The following is a 19,736-nucleotide window of genomic DNA, read 5'->3' as shown; positions in this document are numbered from 1 at the left end:
CGGCCTGTGGCCAGCCTGCTCACTCCCTCAACCCAACCCTTCTCCTTACCCTCTGCAGCTTGTACGAGTGCCCTCGGGGGCCCTGCAGAACCAAGGTCACACCATCCCCTGTGCTGCCCGTCCCCCTAATTACATCTCCCAAAGTGGGACCGTCGAGGCTGGAGGCTCCTCTGAGTTTGAGGACCCAAGAGACAAGTGAGAGGAGATGAGCGGGATTTCCGATGTGGGAGAGAGACCCCAGGAAGCCTGGCTGAGGCCTGCACCCCCACCAAGACTCCTCCTAAGGCTGCCACTGCCGTGTGACCTTGGGGCAAACTGTCCTGTGTCCGGTCCTCCCCTCCTCTCCTTCCTTCTAGGTCAGGCGTTAACACTTTGTAAGGCAGTGGGTGGAAGGATAGCTGGGAGATGAGGTGAGCGTGTTTTGCAGGTGGGGGAGATGGAAGGGTAGTATGGCTGTCCCAGGCTGCGCATCCTCCCTCCGCTGTAGGACCAGTAGCTTGTTCTAGGGACTTGAGCCCTGGGGCCCACAGCAACCAGGGAGGGGTAGGAAACCAGTGCCATCTGTAATTGCCTTGGTTTCCCCTCCTGGGTCGTGACAGAGCACTGTTGCAGCAGGAGGCCCTGCTCCTAAGTGAAAGCCTTCCAAGGGAAGGGGGAACAGTGCAGCCAACGGGGGGTCTGGGCTCTGCAGCACTGCCAGTTCACCCCAACCTGCATCCACCTGGGAGGTGTGTGGGGTTGGCAGGGCTGAGACCTACTCCTCTGAGCTTCTCCTCTCGGCCCCACAAGATGTGTCCCAGGCCTGAGGCTGAGTGCTTTAGCCTCGAGGACTGGATGTTCTGAGGGCCGGAGGGTTACTCCAACGGAGCTAGCCCCATCTGAAGGGAATCCTGCCCTGCCCCCAGCCCTTCCCAAGGCCTTTCTGCCCATCTTATTTCTTAAACCCTCCCCATCTGATTCCATTTGCTGGCTTATCCCCAGCCCGGCCTCCTGAGGCCTCAGTTGGCAGTACCTGTGTCCCTTCCTCTAGCTTCTCTGGCCACTCTGCACAGAGTTGCTAAGCCCCCTCCACTCCCTATCTCCTCATCTCTAATTTTGAAGCTATCCAGCCAGGGCCAGTCCCTCCAGCTGGTCCCAGGTGAGGAGGCCAGGTCTCCTTATCAGCCTCTAGGCAGTTGAGATCTCAGGCAGGGAATGCGTCAGCCACCCAGCCCCCTGCAAACCCTGCTGGGGAGGGGACCAGGGGGCCATGCCTGGGGGAAGCCTGCAGCCAGCGCAGCCAGCGCGTGCTAGCAGCCAACTCCCAGCCAGTGGAAAGTTACTGGGTGGGGTCAGAGAGGTTCAGAGTGGATTCTTCTCCCTCCAGGGCCACCTCTCTTACCCCTCTGCTGAGGGACCTGTTTGTCCCTGGGGAGGGTGACTAGGTATGCTGTCTATGTTCCCAACCCCTCCCTCCCCACCCTTCCTATTTCCAGCTTTCAAGAAATATTGCAGAAGCATTTGAAGTTTTGTTCCATCTTGGATATTTGAGGAGAGAAGGAACCAAGAAGTGATGGTGGCGTTTGTGTGTGAGATAAGAGGCAATGGGTAGGATGCCTACTGTGTGCTGTCCTAAATCAATCTATTTCAGCAATTCTACAAAGGCGGTATTCTGCATAGCAGAGGGAAAAGCTGAGGTGGTCAAGGGGCTTGGGCGTGAGGTCACACAGGTAGCAGATTGGGTGGGGCTGGAATGAGGCTGCATGGTGGTCAGGCCCTCGTGTCTCTTGGGATTTGTTGTTCTCAGTGCCACTCCTGACCTTCCGTCTCCTCTCTCACTACCACCACCATTTTCCTCTCTGTGGTTTCCACCTTCTGGACATAAACTAGGAGGCAGGATGCTGGTGTCTGATTCTCAGCCTCACTGCCAACAGGCCCAGTGTATTGAGCAAGTATTTCTTGCTGTCTGTGATTCACTTTTGCTACCAGCGAGAAGAAAGACCATGGCCAGGGTGGTGCAGGAGAGGCACCAGAACACTATTTCTACTGACTTCCTTACCCAGGTGCCCCTTCGATTCCTTTCCTAATCTCTGGTTCCACTTCTGAGGGGTCAGAACTCTCCCCTTTTGCCCTGCCACTCTCAGCCTGGGCCTTCGTTTTGCTTCTCAGAATCCACACTCAAGTAAGTCCTCCTCTTCCTGGGACAGTAGACGCAGAAACTGGGGATTGAGAAGCTTATCAGAGGCTGACATGCCAAAGCTGGGGGAAAGAAGCAAGCTCTCAGCAATAAACAACGTGACAGCAGCAACTCAGGGCCATCGCAAAGCAGAGTCTGCTGCAGACTCTCCTACTCTGGGTCCTGAGAGGGGTCCAGGGCGCACTGAGCTGGCAGCAGAGCCAGGGCTGAGCCCTGGCATTCCACCTGCATCCAGGCCCCCAGGAGGCCCAGGAACACCTGGAGGGGCCTTGGAAGGAGGAAGGGCGGGGGAACAGGAATGTGGGATTATAAGAAACTTGAGACACCGAAAATGAAAATGGGCGGGTGTCACAAGCTGCAGAGAAGGAGGGGAGCCTCCTGGCCCCTCACATTTTTGGCAGGGGTGGGGCTGGGCCCAGGAAGGGGTAGGTTGGATTTCATAAAGCTAGAGGCAGCCAGGAATCTGACCATCTGTGATGTAAGGTCAGAGGTCTCCTCCTGAGGGGAAGACAGACCAAGAGATCCTCTCCTGGGGATTGCAGATTGGGGACCATGGAGCCAGGGAAGTGCATGTAAGTCCCCAGACTCCTGCACAAATTCCCAGGTGTATGCTTGCCGCCTCCTGTATGTCTGGGGAAGTCCCAAGAATCTTGGTTCTTCCATCCTCTGCTCTTCTTCCCAGGGGAGCCAGGATCAGACAGCCACCCTTACTCTAAATGGTTCCACCTCTCCCTTTTCTGGCCCACCTGGGGACAAGTCCCAGGACCTGTCACACACCACCTAACCCCCTCTCATCCCTCCTTCCTCCTCCCCCCCACCAGGCCCCGCTGGATTTCATACCAGCACTTTGCTGCCCCTCAGTGGCTGTCTGAGGAAAAGCATGGGCTGGTTTGCGACAGAGAAGCAGAGGGCCCTGTGGCCCAGGTAGCGGGCTGGATTTGGCCTCTGGCTTCGGCCTCTGGCTTCCATTCTAGGCTCTTCTCAGATTTCCTCAGACCTCTCATCAGCCTTGGGCTTTCTCTTTAGTCCAGCCATTGTCACATCTCTTGGACACTGTTTACCTGTCTGCTGGAAACCACTCGTGCACCACCCCACCCTAGAGCTTCCTCCCAGTGTCTGAGGACAGAGACACATCCTCAGACAGGGCTGTCTTTCCCGGGACTCACCTTCCCTTTCCGTGACTGACAGAAGATAAGAATAAAGTAATTATGATACCTGAGCTGTTTCCTTTGCCCGCCTTTTGTTTGTTGCCTCAGATGGCTCAGGGAGTCTGTATGTGAAGTTGAACCGGATTCAGGGTGGACGTTTCACACCAGAGCTGCTTCACCCAGTGTAGCTAAGTGTGAGTTAATTCTCCACATTTATGTGGAAAAGGGGACACTGGTCCTCCTGTCGATACTGTGTTTCCCTGAAAATAAGACCTAGCTGGACCATCAGCTCTAATGCGTCCTTTGGAGCAAAACTTAATATAAGACCCGGTCTTATTTTACTATAATATAAGGCGGGTCTATAATATAATATGATATGATATGATATGATATGATATGATATGATATGATATGATATGATATAATATGATATAATATAATTCCGGGTCTTTTATTAATTTTTACTCTAAAAGACGCATTAGAGCTGATGGTCCGGCTAGGTCTTATTTTCGGGGAAAGATGGTATATGCAGAGACTCTTGGGATCCCAGAGTTGGGATGTTGTAGCATGTCATTCCTTTTTATGACTGAATACTAGTCCATTGTATGGGTATGCCACATTTTGTTTATCCATTCATCAATTGGACATTTGGGTTGTTTTTATTTTTGGCTATGTGTATGATACTGCTATAAACATTTGTGTACAAGTTTTTGTGTGGACATATGATTTCATTTCTCTTGAGTATATACCTAGAGGTAGAATAGCTGGGTCATAGGTACCCATGTTTAATCTTTTAATGAACTGCTAAATTGTTTTCCAAAGGAGCTGCACCATTTTACATTTCCAGCAGCAAGGTATGAGGCTTCCAATTTCTCCACACCCTCACCAATATTTGTTATTGTCTATCTTTTGTATTTTAGCCTCCTTTTGGGTATGATGTAGTGTCTCACTGTGGTTGTGATTTGCATTTCCCTAAAGACTATTTAGTATCTTTTCATATGCACAGATTTTTTTCATACATTACTTTTTAATTACAAAGGGAAATATGATAATGTTACAGCAGAGAAACCTGGTAGATTCCACCTTAATCATGAATCAGTTTACATCATTTTTCTCTTATACCTAAGCTGTTGGGTGGATACAGAGACCTTCAAGGCTCTAGGAGGGGGAGCCACAAGATGAAAGGTACCTGGGTTCCTAAAAGCCACCTGACAGCCAAAAATACCAGCCCCTGACTTTTATGTGAGCAAGAAATAAACTTTTATTTTTCAAGCCTCTGGAAAAAAAATGAATCCATTTATATCACAAATAATTGACACTATGTGCCTTCTGATGTGATGTACTGAGAAGGACACACTCTACTTATATAATTTTTACCAAAAAATGCAAAGTCTGAGTCTTATCATGAGGAAACATTAGATAAAAGCAAATTGCAGGATATTCTACAAATTAACTGGCCTATATTCCTCAAAAATGTTCTGAAATGTAGGTTTTTGGTACTGTCTCCAAAGGAGGTATTATCCACAGCTAGATTAGAGTAATATTAAAAACATTAATTTGTTTAATGTTAATGAAGTATATATAAATACACAGATACGTTTTATAGATACTTATGCATAGGAAAAAATCTAGATGGATATACATTAAAATGTTAATTAAAGTGTTAATGTTATGGTTATCTCCAGGTGATAAGTAAGACTTCAGGACTTTTCGTGTGATTTATCTAGATTTACTAATATTTCTATACTGAAAAAAAATACATAACCTGTGTAATAAAATATACTGTAAAGGGAAGTTTAAAAAGTAAACAAATAGAGGGGGGAAAGTTAGGAAGGATGATAAGAAAAAAGAAAAGAAGGAAAAAGGGAAGCATAGGAAGAAAACTGGCAGTAGTGACAGTTATCAAGTATCACCTACCGGACACATCGAATATCCTTTCCTGAGTCTTAATTTTTTTTGTCCTCTGTGTAAAACTATACGTTGTTGAGAATCTATTCCTTCTTTATAAAACAAGCCTTCATTCATGTAGGAGGCATTTATTTAGCTGCCAGCTGCTGGGGATACATAGACAGGACATGGTCTTTTCCTTCAACGAGTTCATAGTAAATTAAAAAATTGCAATATTGTATGACAAAGTGAGTAATAGACACACATCTAGGAGGAAGGAAATACTCTTTTTGAAGGACAGTGGGTGGTAGTAATGTCTTCACAAAAGAGGACACATGTGAACTGGGTTTCAGGAGAGTAGTTGTGGGGGAGGGGAGGGGAGGTAGATTCCAGGCACAGGGAACAGCATGTGCAAAGACATAGAGCTCCCACCCAGCACATTCAGGGAACTCCGAGTGGCTCAGCATGGCTGGAACAGGGTGGGGAGTGGAGCGGAGGAGGTGAAGCTGAAGAAACAGACAGAAGGTCAGTTTTAGAAGACCTTGCAGGTCATCTTAGGTATTCAAGGTATGCTCCATGGGCCAGCAGTCTTGGTGTCACCTGAGAGCTTGTCAGAAATGCAGACTCCAGGCTCACCCCAGACCTCCTGAATCAGAATCTGCATTTTAACAAGAGGGTCAGGTGATTCATTTGCATTTAAGAGGCCCTGATTTAAAGACTTTGGACTTTATTCTGTAGGCATACGGAGTCTTACGTCAGATCTGTCCTCCCGAGGTGTCCTTAACAGGTGATGGTTCTTTTTCTCCTCTTCCCAGTCCACTCCTTCCTGGTTTCACTACCACCAACTCTGCCTCCCAAGAACCCCAAAGCACCCCAGTCCTACCCTCACTGCTCTCCTTCACAGACCTTGCCTCAGCCACCTTGTCCTGAACACAGCTTATAAAATTTTTGAATTCAGGAAATCACTTGGGTTTGAAAGATGATAAATGAAAATGTAAGATTCTATGATTCTATGAAAGAAAACTTTGCACAGCAGGGTGACCTTGTGGAACTCATTATGCCTAACCAGTGGTACATGCTGAAAACATAAGTAGGCTCACATAACATTTAGAAAAATTCACAGATGCTACGTCTACAGTGAATTCAGAAGGAAGGCTGAGGTTGCTTGTAGGCAGGGTTCCAACCTTTTTCTTTTTTTGTAATAACCTGTATTGGTCTTTTCTCTGATGATAAAACTAATACATGTGCATTATTGAAAACATGGAAAATACATTAGTTTGAATGCTAAAATAGAAGGGCGTTAGAGAAAAAATCAGAAAGGATTAAAAACAAAATGGGAGAAAGAGATAGAAATCAAGGATACACACACACACACACACACATTCCTCCTCTTCCCACTAACCCAGGGGTCCTTCTGATTTGGTTATATCCATAATTGTGGATTGAGCAATATACGATGTTTACATTATTAAGGCTACAAACCCTGTTGACTACTGAGCTATGTAATATACAATGGTTACTTCTCCTTTCTTGCACAATGTTTTGCTTTTCTGAAGGTTAATCATTGTTGTTAGTTGTTTGTTCATTTGCTGAATTTTCTATGGCCTTACTACTAACTTTTTTCTTAACCTTCCTCCAAGTGGGTAAATACCCTTTCAATATATTCAAATACTTTAGGTATTCTATCAATTTCATCTTGTTGACACCATCTTCTCTCTGGAATCTCCTGACTTCTCCAACTTGCATTGTTCACTCTAAAGATCTGTTGGCAGCTATTGTCCAGGAATCTTCCTTCATCTCCATCCTGGGATTCCCTTCACCCCTCATCTCTGTTGAAAACCTGCATTCTAGATTCCATAAACTTCCCTTTCTTGGTTTTCGATCTCATTTTGATGAAAAATATTTTCCAGTAGCTTCCTGAGAAACAGTTGATGGAAGATAATATTTTTGGCTTCTTGCATGTCTGGAAATATCTTCATTCTATCTTTACATTTAATCATTTGGCTGTGTATAGAATGTAAGATTAGAAATAACTTTCCTTCAAAATTTTCAAGGCATTGTTTCATTGCCTTCTAGCTGCCAGTGTGGCTGTTGAGATATACAGTGTTATTATGATTCTTGACCCTGTGTATGAAATCTTTTGTTTTCAGTCTTTCTAGAAACATGTAGGATTTCCTCTTTGTCCTCAATGTTCTGAAATTTTACCATGTTGTATCTTGTGGAACTATTTTTATCCATTATACCTGACACCTGTTAGGCCCTTCAGTTCTGGGGATTTTTCTTGAATCATTTCTTAGATAATTCTTTGATTTCTTTGATAGTTCTTTGATAAATAGTTTGATAGTTCCCTCTGCTTTCCCTTTCTGGGAGTCCTATTATTTGGCTATCAGACCTCCTAGACTGGACTCTATCTTTTGTCTTCTATTTTCCAACTCTGCCCTGTTTGTTCCTTTTCTGTTTGTCAACCAGAGTCAGTTTCTGTTGCTTGCAACCAAGAATCCTGACTGATATAATGAAAATTATTTATTTCAGAGGGAGAAAGGGGGGAGGATTCTGAAAACAAATGAAAGGATTAGCAGTTAATCATCTGCAGGTCATATGGAATTTCAAAAGGGAAAATGGTTTAGGTGTGGAGCATAGGCTAGAGAAAGTCTTTCAAAACGTCTTCATATACATCTCCATCTCATCAGTAATTAGTGAAGGTAGAATATTTTCTTTATGAGTCCCTTGGGGTATAAAATGTGTCTTGGGAGAGAGAGGAAGGATGAGAAATATCCTTGTTTCCATTTTATCTTCCATTTGGGGCTGAGGCAAACAAACAAACAAACAAACAATACCAACATGGGAACAAGATGAATCTGAAGCCTATCCCAAATTTAATGAATTAATGTACAAAAATCCAGCTCCAATCTTCTGGCTAATATTCCACAAATATTTACTCTCTTCCTCTTCTCCCACCTTTCCTGGACAGAGACTAGTTCTTTTTCTCCCAAATCCATGTTTGTTTGTTTTTTCTTCATGGACACATTGCTAGATTATATTCCCCACCACTCTTGCATCTAGGTGAGCCATGGGACTGAGTTCTGGCCAATGGAATGTGTGTGGGAGTAAGGAATGCCTCTTGTGTACCTGGCCCCCAAATCATCCCTTGAGATTCTACAATCTTTCTCCTCCCTCATCTGCAGCCACATATAGAGGACTCACTGGAGAACTCCAGGGCAGCAGGGAAATGCAGAGGTTCTAGATGAGTCCATGAAGCCTCTGAGAAGCGGAGGGCTCTTCCTTTCTCCACCCCCACCCCAACTGACTCCTATTGGACTGTAATATGAGGAAGAAATAAACCTTTATTGTGGCAAGCCACTGGGATTTGGAGGTTGTTTGTTACAGCACTTAGCCTACCCTGACTAATTTGACTCCATCTTTGGAGAAACTGCCTTTACCTCTTGAGTCTCAGTTTCCTCATCTGAAAATGAGAGGTTTAGAATGAATATTCTCTTGGTTGCCTTTTGGCTCTAACACTCCATTTATAAATTGTATGGTTATTATTTCCAAGTGGTTTCAAACTCTACAAGGACTAATTGCAGGATTTCTCTATTTTAATAAAGAGTAAATTCTCCATTTGTAGATGGGTTGTGTTCCAAAAGTCACATCCTAACAGGTGTGAGGTGATATTTCATTGCGGTTTTGATTTGCATTTCCCTGATGATTAGTGACATCGAGCATCTTTTCATATACTTTTACAATTTGTATGTTTTCCTTTGGAGAAATGTCTATTCAAGTCCTTTGACCATTTTAAAATTCAGTTATTAGTGTTTTTTGCTGTTGTGTTGGAGTAATTCCTTATGTATTTTGGAAATTAATCCCTTATCAGATATATGGTTTGCAAATATGTTCTCCCATTCTGTAGGTTGCCTTTTTACTCTGTCAATGGTTTTCTTTGCTATGCCTAAGCTTTTTAGCTTGATGTGGTCCCACTTGTCTATTTTTGCTTTGATTGTCTTGTTTTTGTTTTCATATCCATGAAATCATTGCCAAGATCAATGAAGCCCTTCCCCCATTTTTTTTTCTAGGAGTCATACAGTTTCACTATGTTTAAGTCTTTAATCCATTCTGAGTTGATTTTTGTATAAGATAAGGGTCTACTTTCATTCTTTTGCATATGAATAACCAGTTTTCCCAACAACCTTTGTTGACATTGTGTATGAAAAAGGGGCCACATACTAAACCTGACAAGCTCAGTGTAGGCCCGCAAAGCAGGCCCTATAAACTCTGAGACCAAAATTCACCATGCAGAGTGGTCTGAACATAAAAATTCATAACTAAACGCGAGTCATGGCTGGTAGTCACATCCTTGGCCTGTAGCTTCCTTGACAAAGGTCAATCTTTACCTTAAGTGAGACTGTCTATTGTCTTTTTGCATTTAAGATAACATACCCTGGGAATGTCAGAGGAATCCCTTTTTCCAAACCCGTCAAGGCACAACCCACCGTCAGCACCAGAGCACCAGACTACAGAACCCCTCATTGTTATCTTGTTCCCTGAATACTATCTCTCTGTGCTGTAAAGTGTTGTTAACTATCCTGTGCCCACCAATGTAAAAGAAGTATCTGTCTCTCCATTTTATTTTTTATCCAATCCCAGAGAGCTTGCCGCTTTGCTTTCTCCCACCCCCTTAATCTACCACCAATGGATTTCACATAACCCTCCTTACATCTCCTTTGATTCTAATGTATAAAATAAGCTGCAAAACTGCCATTTTCTGGAGCATTTTCTTAATCTGTTGAGATTTTGCTTTTCATCGATTGTCATCAGTTTGACTCAAACAAACTCATTAAACTTCTTTACAGGTTTGGATGTTTCTTATGTTGACAATATTAAGTTTTTATTCAGCAATATTTATTGAGCATCTTTGGCCCAGGCACTATGATAGGCTTAGGGAATTCAAGGCTGAGAATAACAATGGTTGCAAGCACACCCTCTGGACCAAACTGCCTGGGTTCAAATCCTGGTACTATCATTTTTAACTGCGTGACCTTGGGCAAGTTGCTTTATTGTGCCCCTATGTCCTTATCTACATAAAAGGGGTAATAAGTATGGTCCTTTTCTCACAAGACCGGTGTGAGGATTAAATGAGTTAATACATGTAAAGGGCTTAGAAAAGTGCCTGGCACCTGGTAAGCACTCTTAAGTGCTGGCTCTTAAGGCATAGTCCTTATCTCTCAAGAAGCTGACTGTCTACAGTTGTGTGGTCCACCTGTCCCACCTGGCAGGCAGGGCCATCTGGGTCTTTTGGCACCTCAAGGGACAGATGGCTCCTAGCTACCCTTTCCTGGAATCATGGGATGAGCCCGGTGCAAATTCCTGTGTCACAGTTTCACTGTGTGACCTTGGACAAAAAAATTTCTACTCACTTTACCCATTTGTAGAGGAAAGAAGTTGGACCAAAATTGATTTCCAAGACCCCAACTAACTCCTTATTCTGGGTAGCCCAAGTTGAAACTATTTCAGCTTGACTGTATAGAGCATACAAAATATACTATAAACAGGTCGTTGTTGGATTGAGGTTTGCAAAACAAGTTGTTTACTAGTAGGTGTGAGACTGATAAGAGTGGAGTGACAGTAAACATGTTTATGTGTAGAACATATACATAAAAGTAACCATGTTTATGTTTATGTGTGAAACTGAGCGTAACAAAATTGAGTGCTAAACACATTCACCAAAACAACTTCTGGTTATCACCTAAAAAGTAAACAAGTCCAAGGAAAAGAGGATGAATGCAGAGCTCAAGAGCAGTGCAGTGAGTAGTCTTATGGACTGGGCGCTCCAGCTACGACCATCTGCCAGGGGCAAGCTGAGATACTCCCGCACTCTCCCAAGGTCTTCCTTGCATGACCAGCTTGTCTCACATTCCTTGGGGGTCCAGTGGTGTCTCCTGGACCAGGAATCTTTTCCATCTCGATTGACTCTGGGACTTGGTTCCTTATTAAATTCTATTTTATCTTGTATAACCTATGATGCTTACCAGAGCATTGATCTCTGGAGGGACGTTGGTTCCCAAATAAAGCTGTGTTATTCTATCTGAACCTGTGTATTGGGACTTTGTTCCCTAGTCGTGTCAGGAGTACCACGCAAGGGCCTTGCGTCAAGGGGTTAATGTCCCCTTGACTTTAAGGAAGAGACTGAAATGTGGCGCCTGCTCTTCCAGGGGCTGGCGACATGGGATAAGTCACTTAACCTCTCAGGGCTTGTTTCCTCACCTGTAAAATGGGATAATATCACTAATCACTTCCCAGATTGTGGCGAACACTCTATAAGGTAAGGCAAACGCCAGGTGTCAGCGCTTGCTCCGTGAACGCCGCTTTATATCCACGCACCGCCGCCATTCAGCGCAGGCGCGTTGGCGCCGCGGGCCGCAGGTTCCCGATTTCCGGTTCCGCGGGGACTCAGAGGCCAGACTGAGGCTAATGGCGGCGTCCACTAAACAGAGCGTTGGGGGCGTTGAGGAGGCTGTGGCGGAACAGGAACCGCGAGTTCTGGAACCCGGGGCCGCCCCATTCGGAAATTTCCCTCATTATTCCCGCTTCCACCCTCCAGAGCAACGGCTCCGCCTCCTGCCCCCAGAGCTGCTTCGTCGGCTCTTCCCTCAGGGTTCCGAGACGAAGCCGATTCTGGGGCTCGACGTGGGGTGTAACTCCGGGGTGAGTGATGGGAGAGGGATCGGAGGTCGGGGAGCCGAGCGGTCGGCTGCCTCCATGTCCACTGGGGTTCTGGCCTGGGCGTGACATCACACCTTTCCCAAAAAGAGCTTAAAGGTGTCGTGTTACCGACCCCACGCTGCCACTAGCTATCTGCCAGGGTCCCGCCAGCATCTCTTAGGAATCCTGGGGCGGAATCTTTCTCAACTACGTTCCGAATTCCCGCGTCCCCGCCTCCGCGTTCTCCGCCTCCAGGCCAAACCCCGCGTGGGATGGGCCACCACCCAGGGTTTCCGGCGCTCGCCTCCTGTCAGCGTGGCTGGCAACCTGGCTGGGGAGAGGGGGCTTCCGGAGACCTTCGTTTGGGAGATTGGGGTTGGGATTGGTTTACTGGAAGAGATGAGTCAGAGGTGACAGAATCGTGCCTGGAATTAATACTCGTGTGCCATGCAGTGCAGGACGGATCCTGGAGTCGAGTGGATATTTATTTAAAGAGCAATGAGTTGACGGAGTACAGTGTGGAGGATCGAGAAGGAAAATACAGCATCCTGCTGGAGGAAGGCATTGCCACGTTTTCTTACCGCAAAGTATTCTTAGGCGTATAATGGTCATAGTCAAACCACGTGCAAAATAGAGAAATGTCTCTGACACCAAATGCTTCCAAAGTGAATGCTCTCACTCCACCTCCGGGAGCAGGAGGGTGTGGGGAGAATTTGGTTGTGTTGCTGGTCTTCCACAGAAGAGACTTTGGTGGAGGGTTGAAGGCTATAGGATAAAGGGGAGGGGGACATTTGGATACAGACTCAAAGCTGGAATGAGCAGACGGGTGGGTGTCTAGGTGTCCCCTGCAAACATTTCTCCACTCTGATGATATAGGAAATCAGAGGGGGAAAGCAATGGAAAAGAGAGAGGATTGGCTTAGGATTTCATGAAAATCCTTAGGAAACCACAGGAGATTTTAACATTGACAGTAATATATATACACATATTAGAGGCAAGGGCATAGTTGCAGTTAACTAGGGCAGTGGTTCAACCTAATTGTACATTGAGGGAGCAAGTCTCTACGCCTGACCCTAAATCTTCCTTTTCCCCTATACAGTGGTAACTGCTATTTATAATTTCTCAGGTATGCATCCTATGTGTATGCAAGCATTTCTGTTTGTATAACTGTCTCCCCACTTTTAGTTTTACACAAGTAGCACACTATTTTGCACCTTTCTTTTAATAATTTGGAGATTACTCGTGTCACTCCATTCCTTTTTAGCAGCTTCATACTATTTTATTGTATAGATGTGCCATAATTTATGGGGTGCTTTGTTTAAATTTTAAAAATTCCTAGACCCCACTCGAGACCTACTGAATCAAGGATCTTGGGGGATTGAGCCTTTGAATCTGTATTTTCTTTTTTAAGCTTCCAGGGGACTCTAGGATTGGGGAATTGAGGCTGGAGAGGATAAGGAGATGTGGCGGAGGGGAGACTGGTCTGACATGGGGCACATGCAAGATTAGCTAGGAGGAGGGAGACAGCAAACAAGCACATAGAGAGTTGGGGAGAAAATGAAGCAGCTTAGTAGAGTACCTTCCTACTCAAAGTGTGGTTCTTAAAATACAGCATCAGCATGACTTGGAAGCTTACTAGAAATACAGAATCTCGGCCCCCACACCACATCTGCTAAGTCAGCCTTTATTTTAGCAAGATCCCTAGGTGATGTGTATGCCTGTTAAAGACTAAGAAGTAAGAAGAAAGAACCTAATGTACCCTAACTCTTGCTGTGTGCTAACCATGTGACATTGGACAAGTAAGTCACTAGCCTCTGAACCATTATGTTTAAAATATAATTTTTGTGTGTGAACTGTGCCCTGCATAGAGAAAGGTGCATAAAACAACTCTATACTTTATGAATTATTATCAAACTGACACCTTTATGACTACTGTTCAGATCAAGAATAAAACATCAGCACCCCAGAAGTCCCCCATATGCCTTTTCCTGTTTGTAAACCCCCCTCTCCACCCAGAGGTAACAACTAGCCTGACTTTTGTTATTATTCTTTGCTTTTGTTTATAGCTTACTATTTTTGTATTCCTGAACAACAAAGTTTAATTTGATCCATTTTTGAACTTCGTATAAATGGAAGCTTGCCATGTACTTTCTTTTGTCTTGCTCTTTTACTCAGCATTATGTATTTATGAGAATCCACGTTGCTGCACTGAGCTGAATTTCTTCATTTTTAACTGCTATGTAGTATTCCATCTTAAGGAATATATCACATTCATTTATTCATGCTATTATTATAGGACATCTGGGTTGTTTCCATCCACACTTTCTTCACTTGCAAAAAGGCATAAATATTTTCCTCACAGAATTGTTGCATAGAACAAATGAGGTAGTGAATAGGAAAATGGCTTGAAAAAAATGTGTAGAACAACGCAAACGTGAATTAGTTATAGTGCTTATAGAAGTAAAAATTAGAGAAAGGACATGGTGACTTGTTTTAGAGTCAAAAAAAATGCTAAGATGGTGAGACTCACAAATCATCGAAGAAGTAGACCAGCAGTGACTTTTGGAAGTAATAGATGCAGAAACAGAGTAAATCTCAGAAGGGGCTGGTGAAGTATCAGGTAGTGAAACTAAGCTGTAGACGAAAGGCTGGATGAGGACTTCTTGGAATCCACTTTCCCACCCACAGGTGTGAGAAGCAGGTTTTTATAAGGTGGTACTAGCCCTGTTCCTCACCTTCCTGGTAAGAAACACTGGTTATACCTCTGGAACACTTTCCTCCTCTCTGGGGTCTGAGATACCTAAAAAAGAAAAAGATAGCAAGTTTCCCAGCATATTAACGTCAGCTGGAAAACACTGCTCTGAGTTTCTTTCCTGCATCTATTGGGCTGTAACTTAAAACTATACAACCCAATCTGCCACGGGTCAGGCAAGTATACAGATGATGCATTACAGCCTATTTTTACCCCTGGGGGGCGCCGAGGGCCTGCTCTGGAAAACTTTCAAGGCAACCTCCTTAAGCTAGTTTAGAAGTCTCCCTCTAAAGCCAGGAATAAGTGGCAGTCTCAGTAAGAGATAAGAGATGGGTTTCTCTTCCGTTCACTGATTGAAAGCTGCAATGACAAAGCTCTTTTGGATTCCTCTAGGATCTGAGTGTGGCTCTGTACAAACACTTCCTTTCCCTACGTGATGGGGAGAACTGGTCAGATGATTCAAGAGAACTCCGTCTCCTCTGCTGCGACATAGATCCAGTCCTGGTGGAGCGAGCTGAAAAAGAATGCCCTTTTCCTGATGCCTTGACTTTTATTACGCTGGACTTCATGAATCAAAGGAGCCGGAAGGTTCTCTTGAGCTCTTTCTTAAGCCAGTTTGGACGCTCAGTTTTTGACATTGGCTTCTGCATGTCAATAACCATGTGGATTCATCTGAACCATGGGGACCATGGCCTGTGGGAGTTTCTGGCTCACCTTTCCTCCCTCTGTCGCTACCTCCTTGTGGAGCCACAGCCCTGGAAGTGTTACCGGGCAGCTGCAAGGCGTCTCCGAAAGCTGGGCCTCCATGATTTTGACCACTTCCACTCCCTTGCCATCCGAGGCGATATGGCCAGTCAGATTGTGAAGATCTTGACCCAGGACCATGGCATGGAATTAGTATGCTGCTTTGGCAATACCAGCTGGGACCGCAGCCTTCTGCTCTTCAGGGCAAGACAAACCACAGAGACTCAGCCAATCCCTGAATCACTGATAGAAGAAGGGAAAGAAAGGGACAGATTAAGAGTCTGGAGATAGTGAGATGAGAGGGCAGGAAGACCAGGAAAGAGATATTGAAAGGTTTTATACTGAGAATTAAGTTCATTCTCCTTAACTCCTCAACAGTTAGGCTGCTTCAAAACCTGCTAGAAGCTTGTAAAATGTCCAAGACATGCAATTGAAAGAATCAGTTCTCTGTTCTCCATTGTTTGGGATAATCCTGGAAGAGTATCTGTGGAGCAAAGCGCTGGGCTATCTGGATTGAGATGCATAGAGCAAGGGGCCCTGCTGCTGGGCTATGGAAGGGGCTGCTTTGGGTGGTTATTTCTAAAGACCAGGCTAGCCTTAGGATGTATCCGTTCCCTTGGCCCCTTGAATCTGATCTGGCTTCTTCAGGCTTCTTCTGGTCTTTCTCCTCCTGCCTCCAAGGAAAACCTCACAAATAACCTGGAGAGAAGAGACAATGGCCTGGCTGAAGGAGAGGATTAGAGGAAACATCATATCTTTCCAGAGCAGGTCAAGTCTCCAACATGACCAGGCTCAGTTACAGATACTAGTCAAGATGCTTTGGCTGGCATTTAAAAGATGTAAATTATGAACCCCAAATCCAACTGGCACAAATGAAATGAAGTGGGATTGTATATGATATATATAATTATAATAAAAATGATAAGTGTGGTTGAGAATGCCCTGTGAATCTGGGAGAGATAAGAAACTTCTGCTTTTACCCACTGCATCCAGGGAGGTTTCAGCTCAAGAAAAAGAACCTCACCCAAGCTCAGAACAGAAGACAAGCCAGTGAATAAGTTAATTCAGGACTTTTTTTGTCACGATTCTTTGCCAAAGCATACCAATATGGAGGTGGAGGACACACACTAGTGTGGGGTGGGAATATGTGCAGAGAAACATGCGTAAAATGTAGTCTACAGTTGGATGCTAGAGCATAAATGCTGGGGTGGGTGTTGCTGGCGTCTATCAGGTTTTGATTTTTAAAACGCCCATGAGTTCAGTCCAGAGGAAAGTGGAAGGTGGAGAAAGATTTGTTTGGTGAAGAGAAGATAGAAAAACAAAACATACCTAGCTAAGAAGGGAGATTGGGTTGATAAGCTTCAAAATCCCTACGATCCTGTTATTTTCTGAATTGAAGTTATAGAAGGAGCAGGGAACAAGAGAGTCTAGACTACCAATTACACGTTGGACCTAGTAATGAAGAAGTTACGTAAACGTTCCTGCTAAGGAATTTGAACTTGATGCAAGAGAGAGCAGAGGCCACTGCTGACCGTAAACAGCAGGAACATGGTAGCAAAACCTTCACTTAGGAAAACCAGTTTTTCTATTTTGTGCAGGCTAATTCTGTTGGTTGGTGCCTTTTCAATCCCAGTTAGACTCCGGTACTACTTTTCAATCTTTTTATATTGCTGCTCATCACTTTTATCCCAGTGACTTTTCCAGACTTTTACCCTTCTACTGGCTCTTGACTCTGTCCTTGCTCCATTAATCTAAGTAGATGACCTAACTGCCCACTAGTGCCATTCTTGTTTGCTGTGTCAGGAAGTCTTGAACGTCTTTATCTTCCCTCGTTTTCACTTCTACCTTCCCCGTGAGCTTTTACCTAAATAACTTCCCCCTGAGTTCTCGATCCCAACCTCTACGACCTCGCCCAGATCGTGCTTTATGGAGGATCCCTTTGGTGTCTCTTTGGCCTTATTGACTCCTTCCTGTCATCTTACCAACATGTTCAATTCTCTCTCATCTTCAAAACCACCAATTTTTCCTGTGTCCTTTCTCCTCCTGAAGGTTATGCAGTATTTCCTCTATCTCTTCACCACTAAACGTCAGCAAATCCTTTGAAAGAATAGATCCCACAGCTTCTGCTCCCTCATCCATCAATAACTACTGAAATAACAAGTCTGGTCTCTTTTCAGTCTTCCTCCTGGGCCATGACCAGTCAACACTATTGACCCCTTCTTCTTTGTTTGAACCCCTCGTTCTCCCTTAGTTTCTCCACCATACCTCCTTCCCTTTATTCTCTTCCCATCTCTTAGTTTCTCACTATGTCTTAAGCAATTGGTTCAGCTTTTAATTTACATAAGAGTTACCTGGTGAGTCCTGTATTCATCTCTAGAAACAGTGATTCAGGTCAGGCATGGGGCTTAGGGATCAGTTTGGTTTGGTTTCGTTTGTTTTTTTGCATTTTTTATTGTAAAATATACATAACAAAATGTACCATTTTAACCATTTTTAAGTGCACAATTCCATGGCATTAAATACATTCACAATGAGGAATCTGTTTTTGACAAACTCCTCAAATGATTCTGACACAAGCAGGCATAGACCACCATGAGGGGTCCATCCAGCCCTCTTCCACATATTTTTCTCGAGTGAGTTCCTCCACTCCCATGCCTTTAACATCTACGTATATGCTAATAACCCCAAAGTATATTGGTAGCCCCACCTCCACAATTCCAGACTAATATTTTTCCTGTTTTGTAGTCATATACACCTAGATATTTCTTAGACACCGCAAATTCAACATATCCCGAAAGCAAGCTCATCACCCTCATTCTAAACCTCATCCTACCTCAGTGCTGCCATCCTCCCATTGCTCAAATTGCAAACTTCAGTGGACTCTTCTTACTTATACTCACCACACTGAAATAGTCACACGGTCCAACAAATTCTGCTAATAACATGGAACTCCCATTTATTCCATTCACGTGACTGGTGCCTACCACGGGTTTCCATCATCTACCGCCCCCCGTCCTATCTCTGCTTTGCTTCCAGTGTTCTCTTTTAAAAAACCTTCAGTGGCCTAGAGTCTTGTGCTTTACCCGGTGCCTAAACCTATGTTGTTCACTGTGGTAGGTGCTTCTATTTAAATTAAGGAAAATGAAATAAAATATAAAATTCAGCTTCTCAGTCATGCCACTTTTCAAGTGTTCAATAGCCAAATGTGACTAGTGGTTACCTTATTGGACAGCACAAATACAGAACATTTCCATCATTGCAGAAAGTCTGTTGGACAGTCCTGGTCTTCAAGGCCCTGATTATTGATGGTTTGGGAGAGAACAGCAGATCACGACTGAATATTAAAATCCGGAAGCCGTATAGAGTGATTGAGATTTAATGAGGAGTAAATTCCAAAAATAAGTGTATATGATAAGGGACCAGGTCCTAGGTCTGAGGGCAGCTCATAGTTTTTGAGTGAGGGGGAAAAAGAAGAAATAAAAGGACTGGTTAGAAATAGGAAAAAAGAAAAGAGATAATCTAGTACCATGTACTAGACAACGTAACTTGTAATCGTTGAAATAGTCCTAAGGGGTAGTTACTGTTATTCCCATTTTACAATATGGGACCTGAAACACAGGTTAAGTGACTTTCCCAAGATCACGTACCTAGTAAATGGCAGAGCTGGGCTTTGAGCCTAGGCAGTATGGTTATAGAGTCCAGGCCACGGCTGCTGTGACTTGAGATGTCACAGAAATCAAGATTGGGCAGAGACTCCAGGGAGCCAGTGTAAGAATGGGCTTTGGAGTTCCTGTGTGTCTTCAGATTATGTGTTCAGACCTGGGAGTAAGAAGCCTAGCCAGGCCAGTCTTAGCTATCCCTGATGCTCTTAGACGTCCCCTCACAGAAGTCAGATCTAATTCTAGGTCAAGTACCCCGGCTGCTGCCTACCAGACAAACATGCTTGGTCATCATGGGTGTTTTGGAAAAGTAGTTGGCGGCTACATAGAGCAGACCCAGATTCTGTTAAGTCTCCCTCGGTCCAAACTACCCTCTCACTGTACCCTTGACTTACCAGCAACCCTAACCTTCCCCTGAATTCCTGAAATTCTCACCTGCCTCTAGCTTTGACCCCTGGGTAGGACCTCCTAAAAGTGGGTTTCAATCTGTTTTGTGCTCGGGAGGCAGGGATTCCACGGCCAACAGCTCCTTCTTAGCCCCCTGGGATGGACTCTGACCTGGTAGCCGTGTGTGGAAAGCACATCAAGTTTGTGTCAATCTGCCAACAACTCACTGTATGACCTCTTTGTTCAAGTCATTTAACCCCTCTGAGCATCAGTTTACTCATCCGTAC

General features: G+C 44.5%; 1 protein-coding gene across 1 annotated transcript; it reads left to right on the top strand.

Annotated features, from left to right (window-relative positions):
* Positions 1–11,654: 11,654 nt before the first annotated feature.
* Positions 11,655–18,171, top strand: BCDIN3D (BCDIN3 domain containing RNA methyltransferase). Its single transcript, XM_033118754.1, has 2 exons — positions 11,655–11,910; positions 15,053–18,171. The coding sequence occupies exons 1-2, from the start codon at positions 11,677–11,679 to the stop codon at positions 15,692–15,694; spliced, it is 876 nt and encodes a 291-aa protein (XP_032974645.1). The 5' UTR covers positions 11,655–11,676; the 3' UTR covers positions 15,695–18,171.
* Positions 18,172–19,736: the final 1,565 nt, after the last annotated feature.

The sequence above is a fragment of the Rhinolophus ferrumequinum genome, chromosome 10, assembly GCF_004115265.2.
Source record: "Rhinolophus ferrumequinum isolate MPI-CBG mRhiFer1 chromosome 10, mRhiFer1_v1.p, whole genome shotgun sequence".
Classification (NCBI taxonomy): Eukaryota; Metazoa; Chordata; class Mammalia; order Chiroptera; family Rhinolophidae; genus Rhinolophus; species Rhinolophus ferrumequinum.
This window is presented reverse-complemented; position numbering and strand designations above follow the sequence as displayed.

What these genes read in the sequence shown, in the direction of transcription:
- BCDIN3D (XM_033118754.1), top strand. Translation starts at nt 11,677, where the DNA reads ATGGCGGCGTCCACTAAACAGAGCGTTGGGGGCGTTGAGGAGGCTGTG. An exon ending in ACGTGGGGTGTAACTCCGGG is followed by an intron (nt 11,911 to 15,052) that starts GTGAGTGATGGG and finishes GGATTCCTCTAG; the next exon opens with GATCTGAGTGTGGCTCTGTA.